General features: G+C 37.0%; 1 protein-coding gene across 3 annotated transcripts in view; it reads left to right on the top strand.

The window, feature by feature from the left end:
- Positions 1 to 13,593, top strand: part of LOC756453 (xanthine dehydrogenase/oxidase) — a 41,871-nt gene extending 28,278 nt beyond the window's left edge. For all 3 annotated transcript variants that reach the window (XM_030992401.1, XM_030992400.1, XM_030992402.1), the window contains 12 exons: positions 292 to 422; positions 1,137 to 1,311; positions 2,077 to 2,268; positions 2,767 to 2,915; positions 4,734 to 4,818; positions 5,491 to 5,586; positions 7,045 to 7,173; positions 7,899 to 7,973; positions 9,218 to 9,270; positions 10,433 to 10,613; positions 11,804 to 11,995; positions 12,391 to 13,593. In XM_030992401.1, coding sequence (XP_030848261.1) covers positions 292 to 422; positions 1,137 to 1,311; positions 2,077 to 2,268; positions 2,767 to 2,915; positions 4,734 to 4,818; positions 5,491 to 5,586; positions 7,045 to 7,173; positions 7,899 to 7,973; positions 9,218 to 9,270; positions 10,433 to 10,613; positions 11,804 to 11,995; positions 12,391 to 12,585 — 1,653 coding nt within the window. In that variant the 3' untranslated portion in view covers positions 12,586 to 13,593. The remainder of the gene's footprint in view (positions 1 to 291; positions 423 to 1,136; positions 1,312 to 2,076; positions 2,269 to 2,766; positions 2,916 to 4,733; positions 4,819 to 5,490; positions 5,587 to 7,044; positions 7,174 to 7,898; positions 7,974 to 9,217; positions 9,271 to 10,432; positions 10,614 to 11,803; positions 11,996 to 12,390) is intronic.
- Positions 13,594 to 14,357: the final 764 nt, after the last annotated feature.

The following is a 14,357-nucleotide window of genomic DNA, read 5'->3' on the forward strand; positions in this document are numbered from 1 at the left end:
ATTTCTCGAAAGCAGAAGTATTTTAGGGGCTAAATTCTCTAGTGCTTATGAGACATCCACAGGGGCATCCAAATAAATCAAAATTTTTACGGAATTACTATCCATCCAATTTTCAAAATTGTCCAAACATAATGATATGCATTTTTGTCTCATCATTTTGCGTCCTTTTTTTTCCCAAACTGTGTGGTTTGATGTTTCTTTTCCTGTTTGGCCTTTCTCCAAGCTTTCCAGTCTTCAGCATCCCCCTTCAGATAAGAGAAATAGAAATCTATTTGGTGTTTTGTTCTTCAGATGGATGTCGCTCACTGTCTGGGGATAGATGCAAATAAAGTGGTGTGTAAATTAAAGCGCCTTGGTGGAGCCTTTGGCGGAAAGGATACCAGACATCAATTCGCCATGATTACCGCTGTAGCAGCTTACAAGTAAGAAACACAAAATAGCTCGATGGAATATTTCATGTTGTAAATTTGGCTTGAAAACAATTGATGAGAAAGAGGGGAAATACAAATTTTGAAGGATGTGGGACACATCAAACATCATCCCAATGTAATATCAGGATGTACGTGTCCCTTCTCTTTTCACCACTGACTTGTGCTCTGTTATTGGGCAGATTTTCAAGCATCTACATATAGGATGACTAATATTGATTCACACTTTAATTTAAAGCATCTGATTTCTTATTTGATATTACTCATGTCTTTGATCCAATAAAAAAGATCCTTCAGCCACCGGATATTTATCTTTGCAGTTGCAATGTACTTTAAATAATATTCAGCTTTTATATAGCGCTTAATACAAATGTCTCTAAGCGCTTTACAAATATAACCTTACCCCAGTCATTGGATTCAAATCTTGCCCGCACAAACACTGTGTGCACAATCTCCACTCCCTGGGGAGCATTCCAGCCAGGTATTACATGACGCTCAAAAACTGTTTGACCAACGATGAGGGTCGCGTCCTACCGGGTACCCATTTTAACACCTGGGTGGAGAGTAGCAAGTGCAGGTTAATATCTTGCCAAAGGATATTAGTGACGTGTCGGGATTCGAACTCTCGACCTTCGCATCTCCAGTCAAGCGCCTTAAACCACTCGGCCACGTCACTTTCCGTTTGAATAACCCACTGTATATTTCCAGGGTCCGCAAGCCTGTTAGACTGTGCTTATCAAGATCCGATGACACCATCATGAGAGGGTTCAGGAGTCCCTTCCTGGCCAAGTATCGCGTCGGCTTTGATGATCAGGGAAGAATCCAGGCTTTAGATGTTACGCTCTATTGTGATAGTGGATGGAGCACTGACCTTTCACCTTTCGTGAGTATATCTCTCCCTCAGTCAATTACAGTCAAACCTGCTTGAGTTGAAGCCTTATCAGCAACCACCTGTATAGAAAGACCACATGCCTCTATGTGACTGCAGAGCTTTCAGGAGGAACTTTTAATACTGATGGGGCCATACCCTCTGTACAAATCAATTCAATTTTGAATTTATTTCTACATCTCCATTTTACAAAACTTGTATAAAGCATGGAAAAAATATTTTGAAACAATAACGTGGTACAAGCAAATATACAAAAAAGAAAAGTTTATTCTTTTTATTTTACTTAATTGCAACATGAATTCAAGTAACCTGTACATAAAGACCACTTGCCTATAAAGACCACTTTCTCTGTCTGCCTTGGGTAGTCTGTATACAGGTTTCACTCTGAATGATTTTCATTTCTTGTTAAAATGTTTATTTACGGTATATACATGTGCGTTATTTTAATGTGATACCCTACCCATGATCTGCAATTCTTTACACGATTTGACAAAACATAGACCATGCATTTCCACTTTGCCCATAAAATTAGTGGCAGTTCAGGCCTTCATTTATGAATGTTTATTATACCTTACCGTAATTGTTATATGCTATTTCTCCTTTTCTTTCCAAGATGATGTCATAGATTATTTATGACTCTGCACACATCATTGGTCTAGCAGAATAAGCATTAAAAGCTCAGGTATGCCTGAAGAAAATGTCTTCTTTTATCTGTTTGCATTTTCTCACCTTTGCATTTTGTTCATGTACACACTTTAGATTCTTGGACGAGCCATGCTTCATTTTGACAGCGCGTATTCGCTGCAGCACAGTCGAATCACTGGATATCTGTGCAAGACTAACAATCCATCGAACACATCTATGAGAGGCTTTGGTCTACCTCAGGGGATGGCCACCATGGAACATATTTTATCACAAGTGGGACTAGCATGTGGCATTCCTCAACGACAGGTATCTACATCGTTATTCAAAACCTTGTTATTTTTTTTCATTCACAGAAATGCCATTTTTTCTGCAATGTTTTGTCTAAAATGGAGCACATTCTCCTTATTTGTGGCCATTTTTAAATCACCTTTTTTATTAGAAACGTTCATCCAGGTTTATATCATCAAATTATATTATTAAGCAAAATGTCCCATTAGTAATTGTATTTGAATGAAAAATGTATAAAATTCATATTTTTAACAATGAAGTGGACAGTTCCACATTCCTTCTTTTTTTTTTTTAGATGAATAGAGATTAGATAATGTCATGGTTAAATCTCTTCTTGATTGTACATGTAAGCAGGGCTTTATGCTAGTTGTAAGGGGTCTAGATTAAAATTATGAAGGTTTGTATGCATAAGTCCCATGTAAATGTTTTTTGTTTTAATTTTGCGAACATGAAATAAGAATTTAGTGGCCCATGTGTCCCGAGCACGTGTTTATTCGAAGCCTCTTTTCGGTTCAGGTTCTTGAGATCAACTTGAAGAGTGATGGAGAAGCCATGTACGAAGGCCAGACTCCACTCAACATGGTGGTCATTAGGAAATGTTGGCAGACGTGTCTTGAACAGAGCAGATATGAGGAGAGACTGCAAGAGATTGAGAGGTTTAATGAGTAAGTTATACTCCTTGGAGCTTTAAAGGGATTGGGTAACTTTGTCTCAGATTCTGAAACAAAATTCTGAATTTAGCTCATGCTGCAAAGATAATTATAAACCTTCAGGTCAGTCAGGAACCCCATGACTTTTACAAGTCGATCGCCTGTCTGATTATCACGATATTTATGATTGGAAATCAACATTTCAAAATTTGTTTTCCTTACGGTTTTTATAGCACTACAGTCTATTGGGGAAAAATAGAATGGTAAAACCAGTCACTCAAAGATTTGTACTTTTTTGAGGCACTTTATGATGATTTTGAAGCACAATTTTTTTAGAGCTTCAATATTACACCATGTCACAGACACTGATAACATGTACATGTAGGGCCATGCATCTCAGATTTTACATTGTAAAACGATGCCTTTAATACAGGGAATTATACATATTAAAGGAACATCTTCATCTTCATCATCATCATCATCATCATCATCATCATGTGACGTGCGCAGCTGAAATGGAGTGCACTCTTTGATGCCACTTGCTCTTTTAGATCATGCACCTTGTACGAAACAAATAAGCCTTAACTATTTTATTTGATTATTATGAGAATTGTATCTTAAACATTCAGACTCAAATCAGTGATCTATAATCTTGGCCCAGCTGTTTCATAAAACTTGTTAACAATAACAAATGCTAAAATTCATTGACAAATTAGCTCTCAACCAATCAGATGCCACAGTTTCACTAGCTTATAACAGTTATTGTAACTTGTTTAAAGGTAATACAAAGTTTTGGTATGGGGTCATGAATTTGGTTCAAATGAACATATTGGAAGCATATACGATCCTACAATATTCAGTGATCGGTGTCGCGGTCGAAATCGACTCTAAAGTTATGAAATTGTAAATAATAAACACTTTATGTTGAATAGCTCCCTCTCAAGGTCAAGATATAAATTAAACTATAAAACAATGTTTATTGACTAAAATCGACCGATTAGCTATTCTCGTTCGGAAATTATATACCACAACTACATACTCTGAAACTTTCATGGTCGCAGCTACCATTGTACGGCCATAGGAGCTATTTGAAATTTATCCAAATTTACCGGGAGCACCGGTAAATCTTTATATTCAATTTTTCTCGAAAGCAGAAGTGTTTTAGGGGCTAAAATTTCTGGTGTTTTTAATAAACCCACAGGGGCATCCAAATAAGTCAAAATTGTAAAGAATCACTATCCACCCATTTTTCAAAATTTCCCAAAACTTTGCAATACCTTTAATATTGATAATAAGTTTTATGAAACAGGGCTCTGTAACACAATAAATATTGCATGTTTGGACAGACGGTGATATTTTTGTTTGTTTGTTTGTTACAGGTATAGACCGGTAGTGGTAAAATTGCGGTGCAAGGGTTTTGGGTTAAAAATATCCATTCAATATTGTTTAAATATTGCCTTCAGAGGTTTACAGTGTAGATGGCAATACTTCAACTTAAATTTGAAAACAAATAGAAATATATGCCAAAATGTTCAACGTTGAATTGCATTCACGATATCTATCCAAGCCTGATCGATATGATAATTTACCAAATATATCAATTAGAAGGCGGTTGGTATAATCACGTTTTAGTCAAAACATATTCTTTCACATAATTGGTAATAAGAGCTTCCATATAAATTTTTGAGAGGGGGGCGTTTCCAAAACTGGTCTATACCTTTAAGTTTGTGGTTTGAGTACTTTCAACAGAGATGAACAGTCCTGATGAAAGGAATCAATTTGTTTCCATCCTTGTGTATATTAAGTTTCTAATTTTCTTCTTTTCTTGTGTAGGAGCAATCGTTGGAAGAAGCAGGGTATAGCAATCACCCCCATGATATATGGAACTGGCTTCTATGATTGGACCCCTATGAACCAGGTGTGTTGTATTCTCTATTTTCATTCATGACTGGATTAATGTGACGTTTGATCCAATTTATTTCAGATTAATTCAATATTACAGTCTTGTTAAGTTTTCCTCACTTTTTACGGTGTTCTTGTTAATATGTTTGATCCCTAGCACAGCACTAACTGTTTCCAGGACAACATTTATCTATACCTGTGTTTAAAAAAAGGTTGTCATAGAACTAAGCAAGACTGGAAATGGGTCATTTTGCCATTGCACAATGCCATCCTACCGTCCATTGGTGCCTATTGTTTAGTGCAAAACTGCATGTGTGGCAAGCAAGTGACTGTGTAGAGAGGCAAAAAAAGTAAACTCAGTAGAAACCAGGGGGTGTTTCACAAAGAAAGTTGGACTTAACAGTTATGGAAAGCCGTTAGCATCTATAACAATATTTTGTAAAAGTTATTTTAAAAGGCCTAAAATGTTGATCATTCACATTTTCAATTATCAAGGAGATTTAATGTTCTTGATGTAGAATTTATAAAGAGTTTAAAATACTTAAATTTTTGCTTTTGAATATATTTCATTTTAGGGATACAAATGGCTTTCCATAATTTTTAAGTCCAACTTAGAGATAAGTTCAACTTAGGATCTTTGTGAAAAAACCCCCAAACCTCTAATCAATGCTCTCCATTCTACCACCAGGGAGCAGCTCTCGTACACATCTATACCGATGGCTCTGTTCTTGTTCATCATGGTGGGGTCGAAATGGGGCAGGGTCTACACACCAAGATCATACAGGTAAGGCGGCGCGATAGCTCAGTTGGTAGAGTCGTGGTCTCGTAATCTGGCGACCCGGGTTCGAAACCAAGGCGATGCGCTAGTGCCCTTTGGTAAGGCATTAATCCTCATTACCAGGTCTCTCGGAGAGGACCTAAAGACGTTGGCCGTCTGGTTGCTTACTAACAAGCATTTATGCTTTCTTAGCAGTCAGGTAAAATAATCACCACTACACACTAAACAGTGCTGGCATATCTTGGTGATCTAACATTTGCTCCTGTGACAATCACTCTGGGTTTTACATGTATTTTGTTAAAGGTTTAGGGTTAGGATTAGGGTTGCAATTGGGTTTTAGGTAAGGATAAGGTTCAAGTTCAGAATTTGAGTAGTATCGGAAATTAATACTTTGCTTTGACACCTTGTTGAAAGTGTCAAAACCCAAAGTAGAACAAATTAAATAGTACTATGTTAGTGTTGAATTTCATTTCTTTTATTTATCCTTGTTTGGTGTTCTTTAAAAAAAAAATTCCCTCCATTCCTCTATTAAATAAGGTTCCTATTAAAGATAAATACTGTATTTGCTGGCAATAAGACATCACCCCCAACTTTGACATTTCGTAGAGGGAAAGGAAAAAAAAATCAAATGGACCAAACAAAATAATCATAATTTTCTTGTAGAACACTATTTTTTCTACAAACTGATACCAAATTCATCAATATTCTTATAAATTTACAGGAAGTTCACCTAAAAAAAGATCGTAATTTAGCAAATCTTCATCGATTTTTAAGCTAGTACTGTATCGCAGGCAGATTTGGTATCCTACATATACCCCTAACACGATGTGCAGTGTAATACAAAATTGTGACTTTGGCTGGATGCGCAGTTGAGTTGCGCAGCAGCTAGCTCCATAACGGTCTCTTCTTTTACTTTTTAGCGATGCAATAGCACAAACTAAGATCTAGATCTACCGGTAGACTTTGTTAGAAATATAAATTATGCAGTTTATTTTTGTCTTCATGTCAACAATGCAACACAAAATTGTCGGCAAGTTATTCTAGAAATGTCCTGTACCATTGTATATCCATTGTAGTCCCATATGTCCGAATGGACGTGCTGTTTTGACCGCTGAATTTTTAGTTGTTGCGCAAAGGCCGCACCAAGGCTTTTGATATTTTCTCTTCAGAAAATACTGCAGCCTTTACGCCAGCAAATACGGTATTTCACTAAGGCTACCGCATGATGTTTTTTTTTTTTTTTTTTCTTCGATTGTGAATTCTGTCTTAACTTTGAAACCTACAGTATAACAATAAATATTTACTTAGATTATTAAAATTTGATTTCTTCATTACAATCTTAATAGTTTTGCTGCAGTTTACAGCTTGATTTGTAATTAATGTGTACATGCAGTGCTCCCAATCATACTTTACCCCATCAAACCTTTAATACCGAATTTCTGATCGTTTTTGTATTTATATCAGATTGCGAGTAGGGTTCTTGGTCTACCAGTGGAGAAGATACATACCACGGATACCTCAACAGATCGTGTCCCTAACACCACTTCCTCGGCTGGTAGTATATGTACAGAGCTCTGTGGAGGGGCTGTAAAGGTGAACAGTTCTTACTACATGTAATTGGCAAGTTGCATGGCTCAGTCGGTAAAGCGTCTGCCTGTCGAACCAAAGATCTCAGGTTTGAATCCCACCCAGGCGGATGACTGAAGCCTGCGTTGTGTGTTAACGTGCCCCTCCCCTTGTTTCATAGACGCAGGCTATAGTGAAAACACTCCGTCCCTCAGATAAGATGTTAAATAGAGGCCCAATGTACTTGAGAGTCACCACCCTTGCACGTTATGAACCCACTGCACTATTCATATAAGAGTAGGGGGAAACCCCGGTGTAGTGGTCCACCTGCACGCCCCAATCAGGCCGAGTATATACAGCATCTGCAAGAATCTTCAGTATTGAAGGAGGCAGATTATCTTGAAGAAATAAAATTAAATCATGAAAACCAGGTACAAAAATGGAAAGAGTAGTTGGAACAGAATAGCAAAATCCTATTATATATTTATTTATCTTTTAGACTTAGACCACAAAAGCCATCGGTTTACATGTAGGAGAGGAGGAAGCCAAAATATCTTTTATTTGTTACGTCAATATTCAATGCTCTTTCTATGTTAATTCAATGTCAGTCTTCATGCAATGTTCATTCAAAGTACATTCAATGTTCATTCATTGTTCATTCAATGTCCATTCAATGTTCATTTATTGTTCATTCAGTGTTCATCCAACGTCACCCAATAGTTATTCAATGTCCTTTCAATATGATCCTACAGAATGCTTGTGAAACCCTACTGGATCGGTTGAAGCCCTTCAAGGATGCCAATTCATCGGGGAGCTGGGAGCAATGGGTAGGTCTTTCACTTCTTCTAATCATGTCAGATTTGGTTTATAGCGAGTTGACTCGATAGATCTATATGACCAACCTATTCACCTTTGTGAATATTTCCTTTACCTTTCCCTGAAAAGCTGCTTGGGAAAGAACTTTCTTCTAAACGAAAGCATATCATTCTTTCATACTAGTCTGTACTTTCCAAGCGCATCCAGATTTTTACATAGATGTAAAAATATCAGTCATTAGTCTTTGCTTGTTAGGAAATTTCATATGTGTTCTCCAGATGTGAAGGTGGCTTTGTTTAGGGCATACTGTACACCTCTGTACACTGTGCATCTGTGGTGTAATTTTAAAAGAGCAGTTTGTACAGGCTTACTGTTGCCTATAATGATGCCATGAGAATGCTTCTTAGGGTACCTAGATACTTTAGTGCTAGTCAAATGTTTGCTGAGTTGAATGTTCCAGCCTGTTCGGCTGTATTACGAAATCTTATGTATAAGTTCATCCAGAGAGTGGATGTGTCTGAGAATGGTATTTTAAAGATGTTAGTGAACCCCTCGTATAGTTGTCTTAGGGTACACATCGGGCCTCTGGAGATTTTGGCTGAATAGCCTGCTGACACATGGCAATTGATCATTATGTTCCTGTTACCAAGGATTCCAGTATCCTTGTTTGTTTGTTTTTTATAATAGTTATTTATTATTAGTTTATCGTTCTGGTTAGTTGAACGGAGATGGATTGTTACAAGATACAACTTCAATAGATTGTTATTGATTGTTATACATGTACTTATTTTAATCTTACAGTTACAGGTACAGCTTAGAGTTAGATTGTTATGCTGTTATCAACCTTACATACATGTATGCAGGTTACATGTTACTCTTAGAGTTTAGATTGTTTGTACGTAGGCCTAGTAAAGTTTAGTTAGACTCTTTGTAAGATTTGTTGTTATTATATTCATCATGTTTATACTCCCTATATATCTATGTAACATATGTTTTATGGACCTCTGCCTTGTGTAGATGAGTCTGAAATAAAGTTCTGAATTGAATTGAATTGAATTACATGTATTTAATTCAAATACATGTACATGTAGCATATACATGCACAGTAGCAAATCTTACTCTGTTAAGCTCTAAGTTGAAGCATAGCTGAAGATGAATTTGCATTTGTCTTGTTATTTCTTATTTTTGTCTCTCCTCTTTCTGTAGCTTCCTTCCTGAAACAATCACTTATGATTTTCCTTTATTTCTCATTCAGATATTTGCTGCTTATTGTGCCAAGGTTAGCCTATCGGCTACAGGTTTCCACAAGTGAGTAACTAATTGTCTCCTAAATTTCCTCTTGATAAGAGTTGTTTATATCCACTCTGACATGAAGCTAGTTTAAATACCACTACTTCTACTAATAATAAAAATGCCACTCCTGGCGCTCTATCATTATTACCCTGGCTGTAGTACAGCTGCCATTGAACGCTCAAACATTTTAAGGATTCAATTCCTGCCAGGTACAGCCAGGTCAAGTTTGACAAATGTACATTAATGTCTTTCCAAAGGACATTAGGGCTGCAATAGTTTTGAATGATAGCAGAAAAACAGTGAAATATATATGTGAATATTTGATAAATTGTGATAAGAGGATAGAAAGACCTAAGTTCTGAAATATGAGATCTTGCAGAGATCAAACACAAATTGGCAACACAATGATCATTTCTGTTGAAAGCCTAAAGGGCATTACATTTGTGTAGCATATGATTGAATGCTCTTCCAACTCTCAATATTTTTAATTCATGAAATCTAATATAAGTACTAAAGGCTTTGAATTGATTCAAGAGAGTAAAAGATGTGAGACATGCCTGGGGGGTGTTTCACAAAGATCCTAAGTTGAACTTATCTCTAAGTATTATGGAAAGCCGTTAGCATCCTTGAAAATATTTTGCAAAATTTACTTTAAAAGGCATAAAATGTTGATTCAAATCATTCATATTTTCTATTATCATGGGAGATTTCATGTTCTTGATGTGGAATTTATGAAAAGTCTAAAATACTTGATTTTTTTATTTTGAATACATTTCATTATAAGGCTACAAATGGCTCTCCATAATATTTAAGTCCAACTTAGAGTTAAGTTCGACTTAAAAACTTTGTGAAACACCCCCCAGGTTTCTTTTATTTAGCATTGATGTCTTGCTTTTTTTCTCGAATATTTGTGACTTTGTTCAAACTGCAACATTGTAAAGATGTAATTCTATGCCAGGGCCCCGTCTTATTTGTGCTTGATATCAATTGTAACTATGTACATAAGAGATAGGTGACTGCAAACTTGCGATTGATTTGGATCAATCGTAACTCTTTATAAGACAGGGCCCAGGTTTTTTTTATTCAGCATTGATTTCTTGCTTCTCTTTCAAATTCTAATTTATCGTGATACTTTTCTAATCGCAATATTGATTGAATGTATCTATCCTTGCATTAGAATGGAAGGTATCGATTGGGATTGGGGAACCCAGAAGGGAAAGCCTTTTACTTACAACACGTACGGTGTCGGGGTGTCCCATGTTGAGATTGATTGTCTGACTGGTGAGCATCGTCTTCTCCGTACCGACCTCGTCTTGGAGATAGGAAAAAGCATCAATCCAGCCCTCGACATTGGCCAGGTAATTAATACTTGCCTTAAGCCTTAAGTCCTAGGTAAGGGATAGCTTATGAAGTTATGAAAAACTTTTTGGTTTAAACTGATTTTTAACAGAAATGGAGCTTCAAGATAAGCAAATATTTGTGGCCTGTGAGCCCTTAGAGTAACTGTACTGACATAACTTTGGGGGTTCCTGGGGAGTGTTTCACAAAGACTAAGATCAACTTTAAGTTGGACTTAACTATGGCAGGCCATTCATGCCACTGTTTACTCTCACCATTTACTGGCATTGGTCTCTCAAGAGATGTACATGTACATGTACAAATCATGGTGACAAATCTACAGAATTTACATTTTTTTGATAGTTCATTATTGAAAGAAAAATATTATCAAAAGATCATAATGGTGAAAGCAAACAGTGACATGAACAACCTGCCATAGTTAAGTCCAACTTAAAGTCGATCTTAGTCTTTGTGAAACCCCCCCCCCCCCCCCCCCCCCCCCCGGTCATGCAAAAGTATAGCAAGGAGCAGGAGAGAAGGATAGACAGAGAAGAGCAAGAGAGGGGGTGAGAGAGAGAGGGCAGGGTGGAAAGGTCATGAGGAGAGAAAAGGTTACACATATCTGTTCAAAAAATAATCTTTCTCTGTGTGTCTGCTTTCATAGTTAACTCTCAACTACTAACACTTCAGATTCGTCATCATGTTATGCTAAACACCACTTTTGATAGTAAATTACTTTGAGTGAAAGGAGAATAATCAGAAAAAAAGTTGTGAAGTGATCCAAGTTGGATATCATGAAACGGGGATTATATCTAGAACAACAGTCAGACAAGGCAGAGTAATTCAAAACTTCCTTCACAAAGGAATATTGTTGATAAGAGTTTGGGGCTGTTTTACAAAGATCCTAAGTTGAGCTTAACACTAAGTTGGAGTTAGAAATTATGGAGAGCCATTTGTAGTTTTCAAATAGAATATATTCAAAAGCAAACATTCAAGTATTTGTAGACTTTCATAAATTCCACATAAAGAACATGAAATCTCCTTGATATTAGAAAATAAGAATGATTTGAATCAACATTTTATGCCTTTTAAAATAACTTTAACAAAATATTTTCAAAGATGCTAATGGCTTTTCATAATTTGTTAGGACCTTTGTGAAACACCCCCCATGTGAGGTAGCTAGTAAGTCAATAATTGCTTGATATTGCAGATTGAAGGAGGCTTCATTCAGGCATATGGATACTATACAATAGAACAACTTAAGATGTCAAGAGAGGGAGCCCTTCTCACTGAAGCTCCGCAAACCTACAAGATCCCCCTAGCGTCCGACATACCGGCTGAATTCAACGTGACGCTGCTGAGGGAGGGCATGGACAATATCAGCACGGTCTACTCCTCAAAGGTAAGTGTAGTTTAAAGTGACTCAGTAACATTAATTGCCTCATATTCTGAAGCGAAATTCTGGATTTAGCTCATGCTGCAATCATAATTATAACCCTTTAGGTCAGTCAGGAATCACATGACTTTTACAAGTTGATCGCCTGTCTGACTATCAAGATATTCATGATTGGAAATCAAAATTTGATTTTTCATTTTCTGTAAGAATTCTGTAAGAATTGTTTATTATTTATTTCTTATTTTTTGGTATATGTTTGAATCTTGAATAAATGTAAATGCACTAACAACAAATGAAGTACATGTTTATAACTTGGGAATGAGAGATAAATTTCCCCACTTTTCATTCATTGCTCGCTTCATATTCTTAAAGTTTTCTTGTGTTCTTTGATTCTTGTCCAGGCCATCGGAGAGTGTTCTATCGTCCTGGCCATGTCTGTACTCTTTGCCATCAAGCATGCAATCACGTCATCACGGCAGGATCAGGGCATGATGGGCCCATTCACACTCAACTCTCCAGCTACTGTAGAAGAAATTAGGATGGCTTGTGGAGGTGACAGATTGATCAAGTATGAACAGGGCTCAAAAGATGAATAGAAACCATTCACACTCAACTCTCCAGCTACTGTAGAAGAGATTAGAATGGCTTGTGGAGGTGACAGATTGATCAAGTATGAACAGGGCTCAAAAGATGAATAGAAGGAGATGTGTTATTAATCAATGTGTGTAGGGGCAATTCACATTTAAGTCTCCAGCTACTGTAGAAGAAATTAGGATGGCTTGTGGAGGTGACAAATGGATCGAATATGAACAGGGCTCAAAAGATGGATAGAAGGAGATGTGTTATTGATCAATGTGTGTAGGGGCAATTCACATTTAAGTCTCCAGCTACTGTAGAAGAAATTAGGATGGCTTGTGGAGGTGACAAATGGATCGAATATGAACAGGGCTCAGAAGATGAATAGAAGGAGATGTGTTATTGATCGATGTGTGTCAGGACAATTCACATTCAAGTCTCCAGCCCGCTGTTGGAGAGATTAGAATGATTTGTGAGGTGACATGTGAACAGGTCTCTCAAATGCTGAATAGAATTATACAAATTTCAGGGGTCTAATTCACTTGAAGGAATCATTCACACTTGACTCAATCTCTAGCTACTGTTTAAGTGAATATAATAGCTTGTTGTAATGAAACAGAGGTGAAACAATGAATGAAAAAATTAACAGTTTGAACGATCTATGTTGGAGAAATGACTTGCACAAGACTCTCAAGCCTCTGATTAGGATGACTTGTGTAGGTGACAGATTAGTCAAATCTGAACAGGATTCAATTTCTGAAGAGAATGAGATAATTAAGTGATCTGGGCAAGACTGTCCGTTCTCAGTTTTCTCTCCAGATTATATGGAATAGCTAGATTGTGTTGGTTTGTCGGATTTAAAGATAGTTGTCTTTCATATCTTAGGCCATAAAAGTTGTGATGTTCATTGTCAAAAGCACCATTTTCTGAGGTTCTTATTGAGCAAAATAATGTCTCTGTTTACGCAAATATATACTGTGAATGCACATGAGGTCGAATAAACACAAACAGACAAAGGTCTCACTTTAGGGGAGCTAAATTGACTTAATCTTGGATCTTGGATGGGATTCCTCCGGAACATTCCACTAGGGAATTTTGACCGGAGGTGTGGCTTTGAGTGGTCGATTACTTATGGCTTGTGGGTTTTAAAAAGTGAACAGCTCTGTTTTGAATGCAGAGGTATTCTGCATAGCAAGACTTTCAGAACAACTTGTTTCATTGATTGCTCCATTAGCTTCATGAACTCCTTTAGCTCTCTTTTAATTAGCTCATTTAGTTAAAGTAGCTCTGGGAAATCTGTATGGATAAAATGTATATGAAAGCATCGTATATGCCTCATCAAGCTCTGGCCCGGGCTCTGGCTCGAACTGATAGTGTTTAACGTTACTGTGGTCAATTTTCTTATTTACGACCTTCGATCTTAGGAGAGTATGAAGTACCATTAGGGAAGCACTTTCTAAATGCAGGTAAAGTTATTTCTTCTAATTCCTTTCTGTAGTCCTTCACTGTCTGATTGATCATTAATGCAACCTCTTTGTCGCTCTCATTGTCTTCTTCAGTCATGTTTCCTTTTCGTTCACGATGAAGTTTGTCCGTAACCGAGGAAATAATTCTCCAGACACAAATGTTATCAGTATAATTTTGATGCGCTGAGCGGTACGTACCTGCAATGAGGTCATATCCTATTGCGTAATACAGCTCCGGATTCAGTGCTTCGCCCTTGTACTGTGCACTACAATCAAACACTATACAAAGCTTGTTATAGGCTGCTGAACTGCTGAATCTGTGGAGT

This window comes from Strongylocentrotus purpuratus, unplaced genomic scaffold, assembly GCF_000002235.5.
Source record: "Strongylocentrotus purpuratus isolate Spur 01 unplaced genomic scaffold, Spur_5.0 spur5_scaffold_2, whole genome shotgun sequence".
Lineage (NCBI taxonomy): Eukaryota > Metazoa > Echinodermata > Echinoidea > Camarodonta > Strongylocentrotidae > Strongylocentrotus > Strongylocentrotus purpuratus.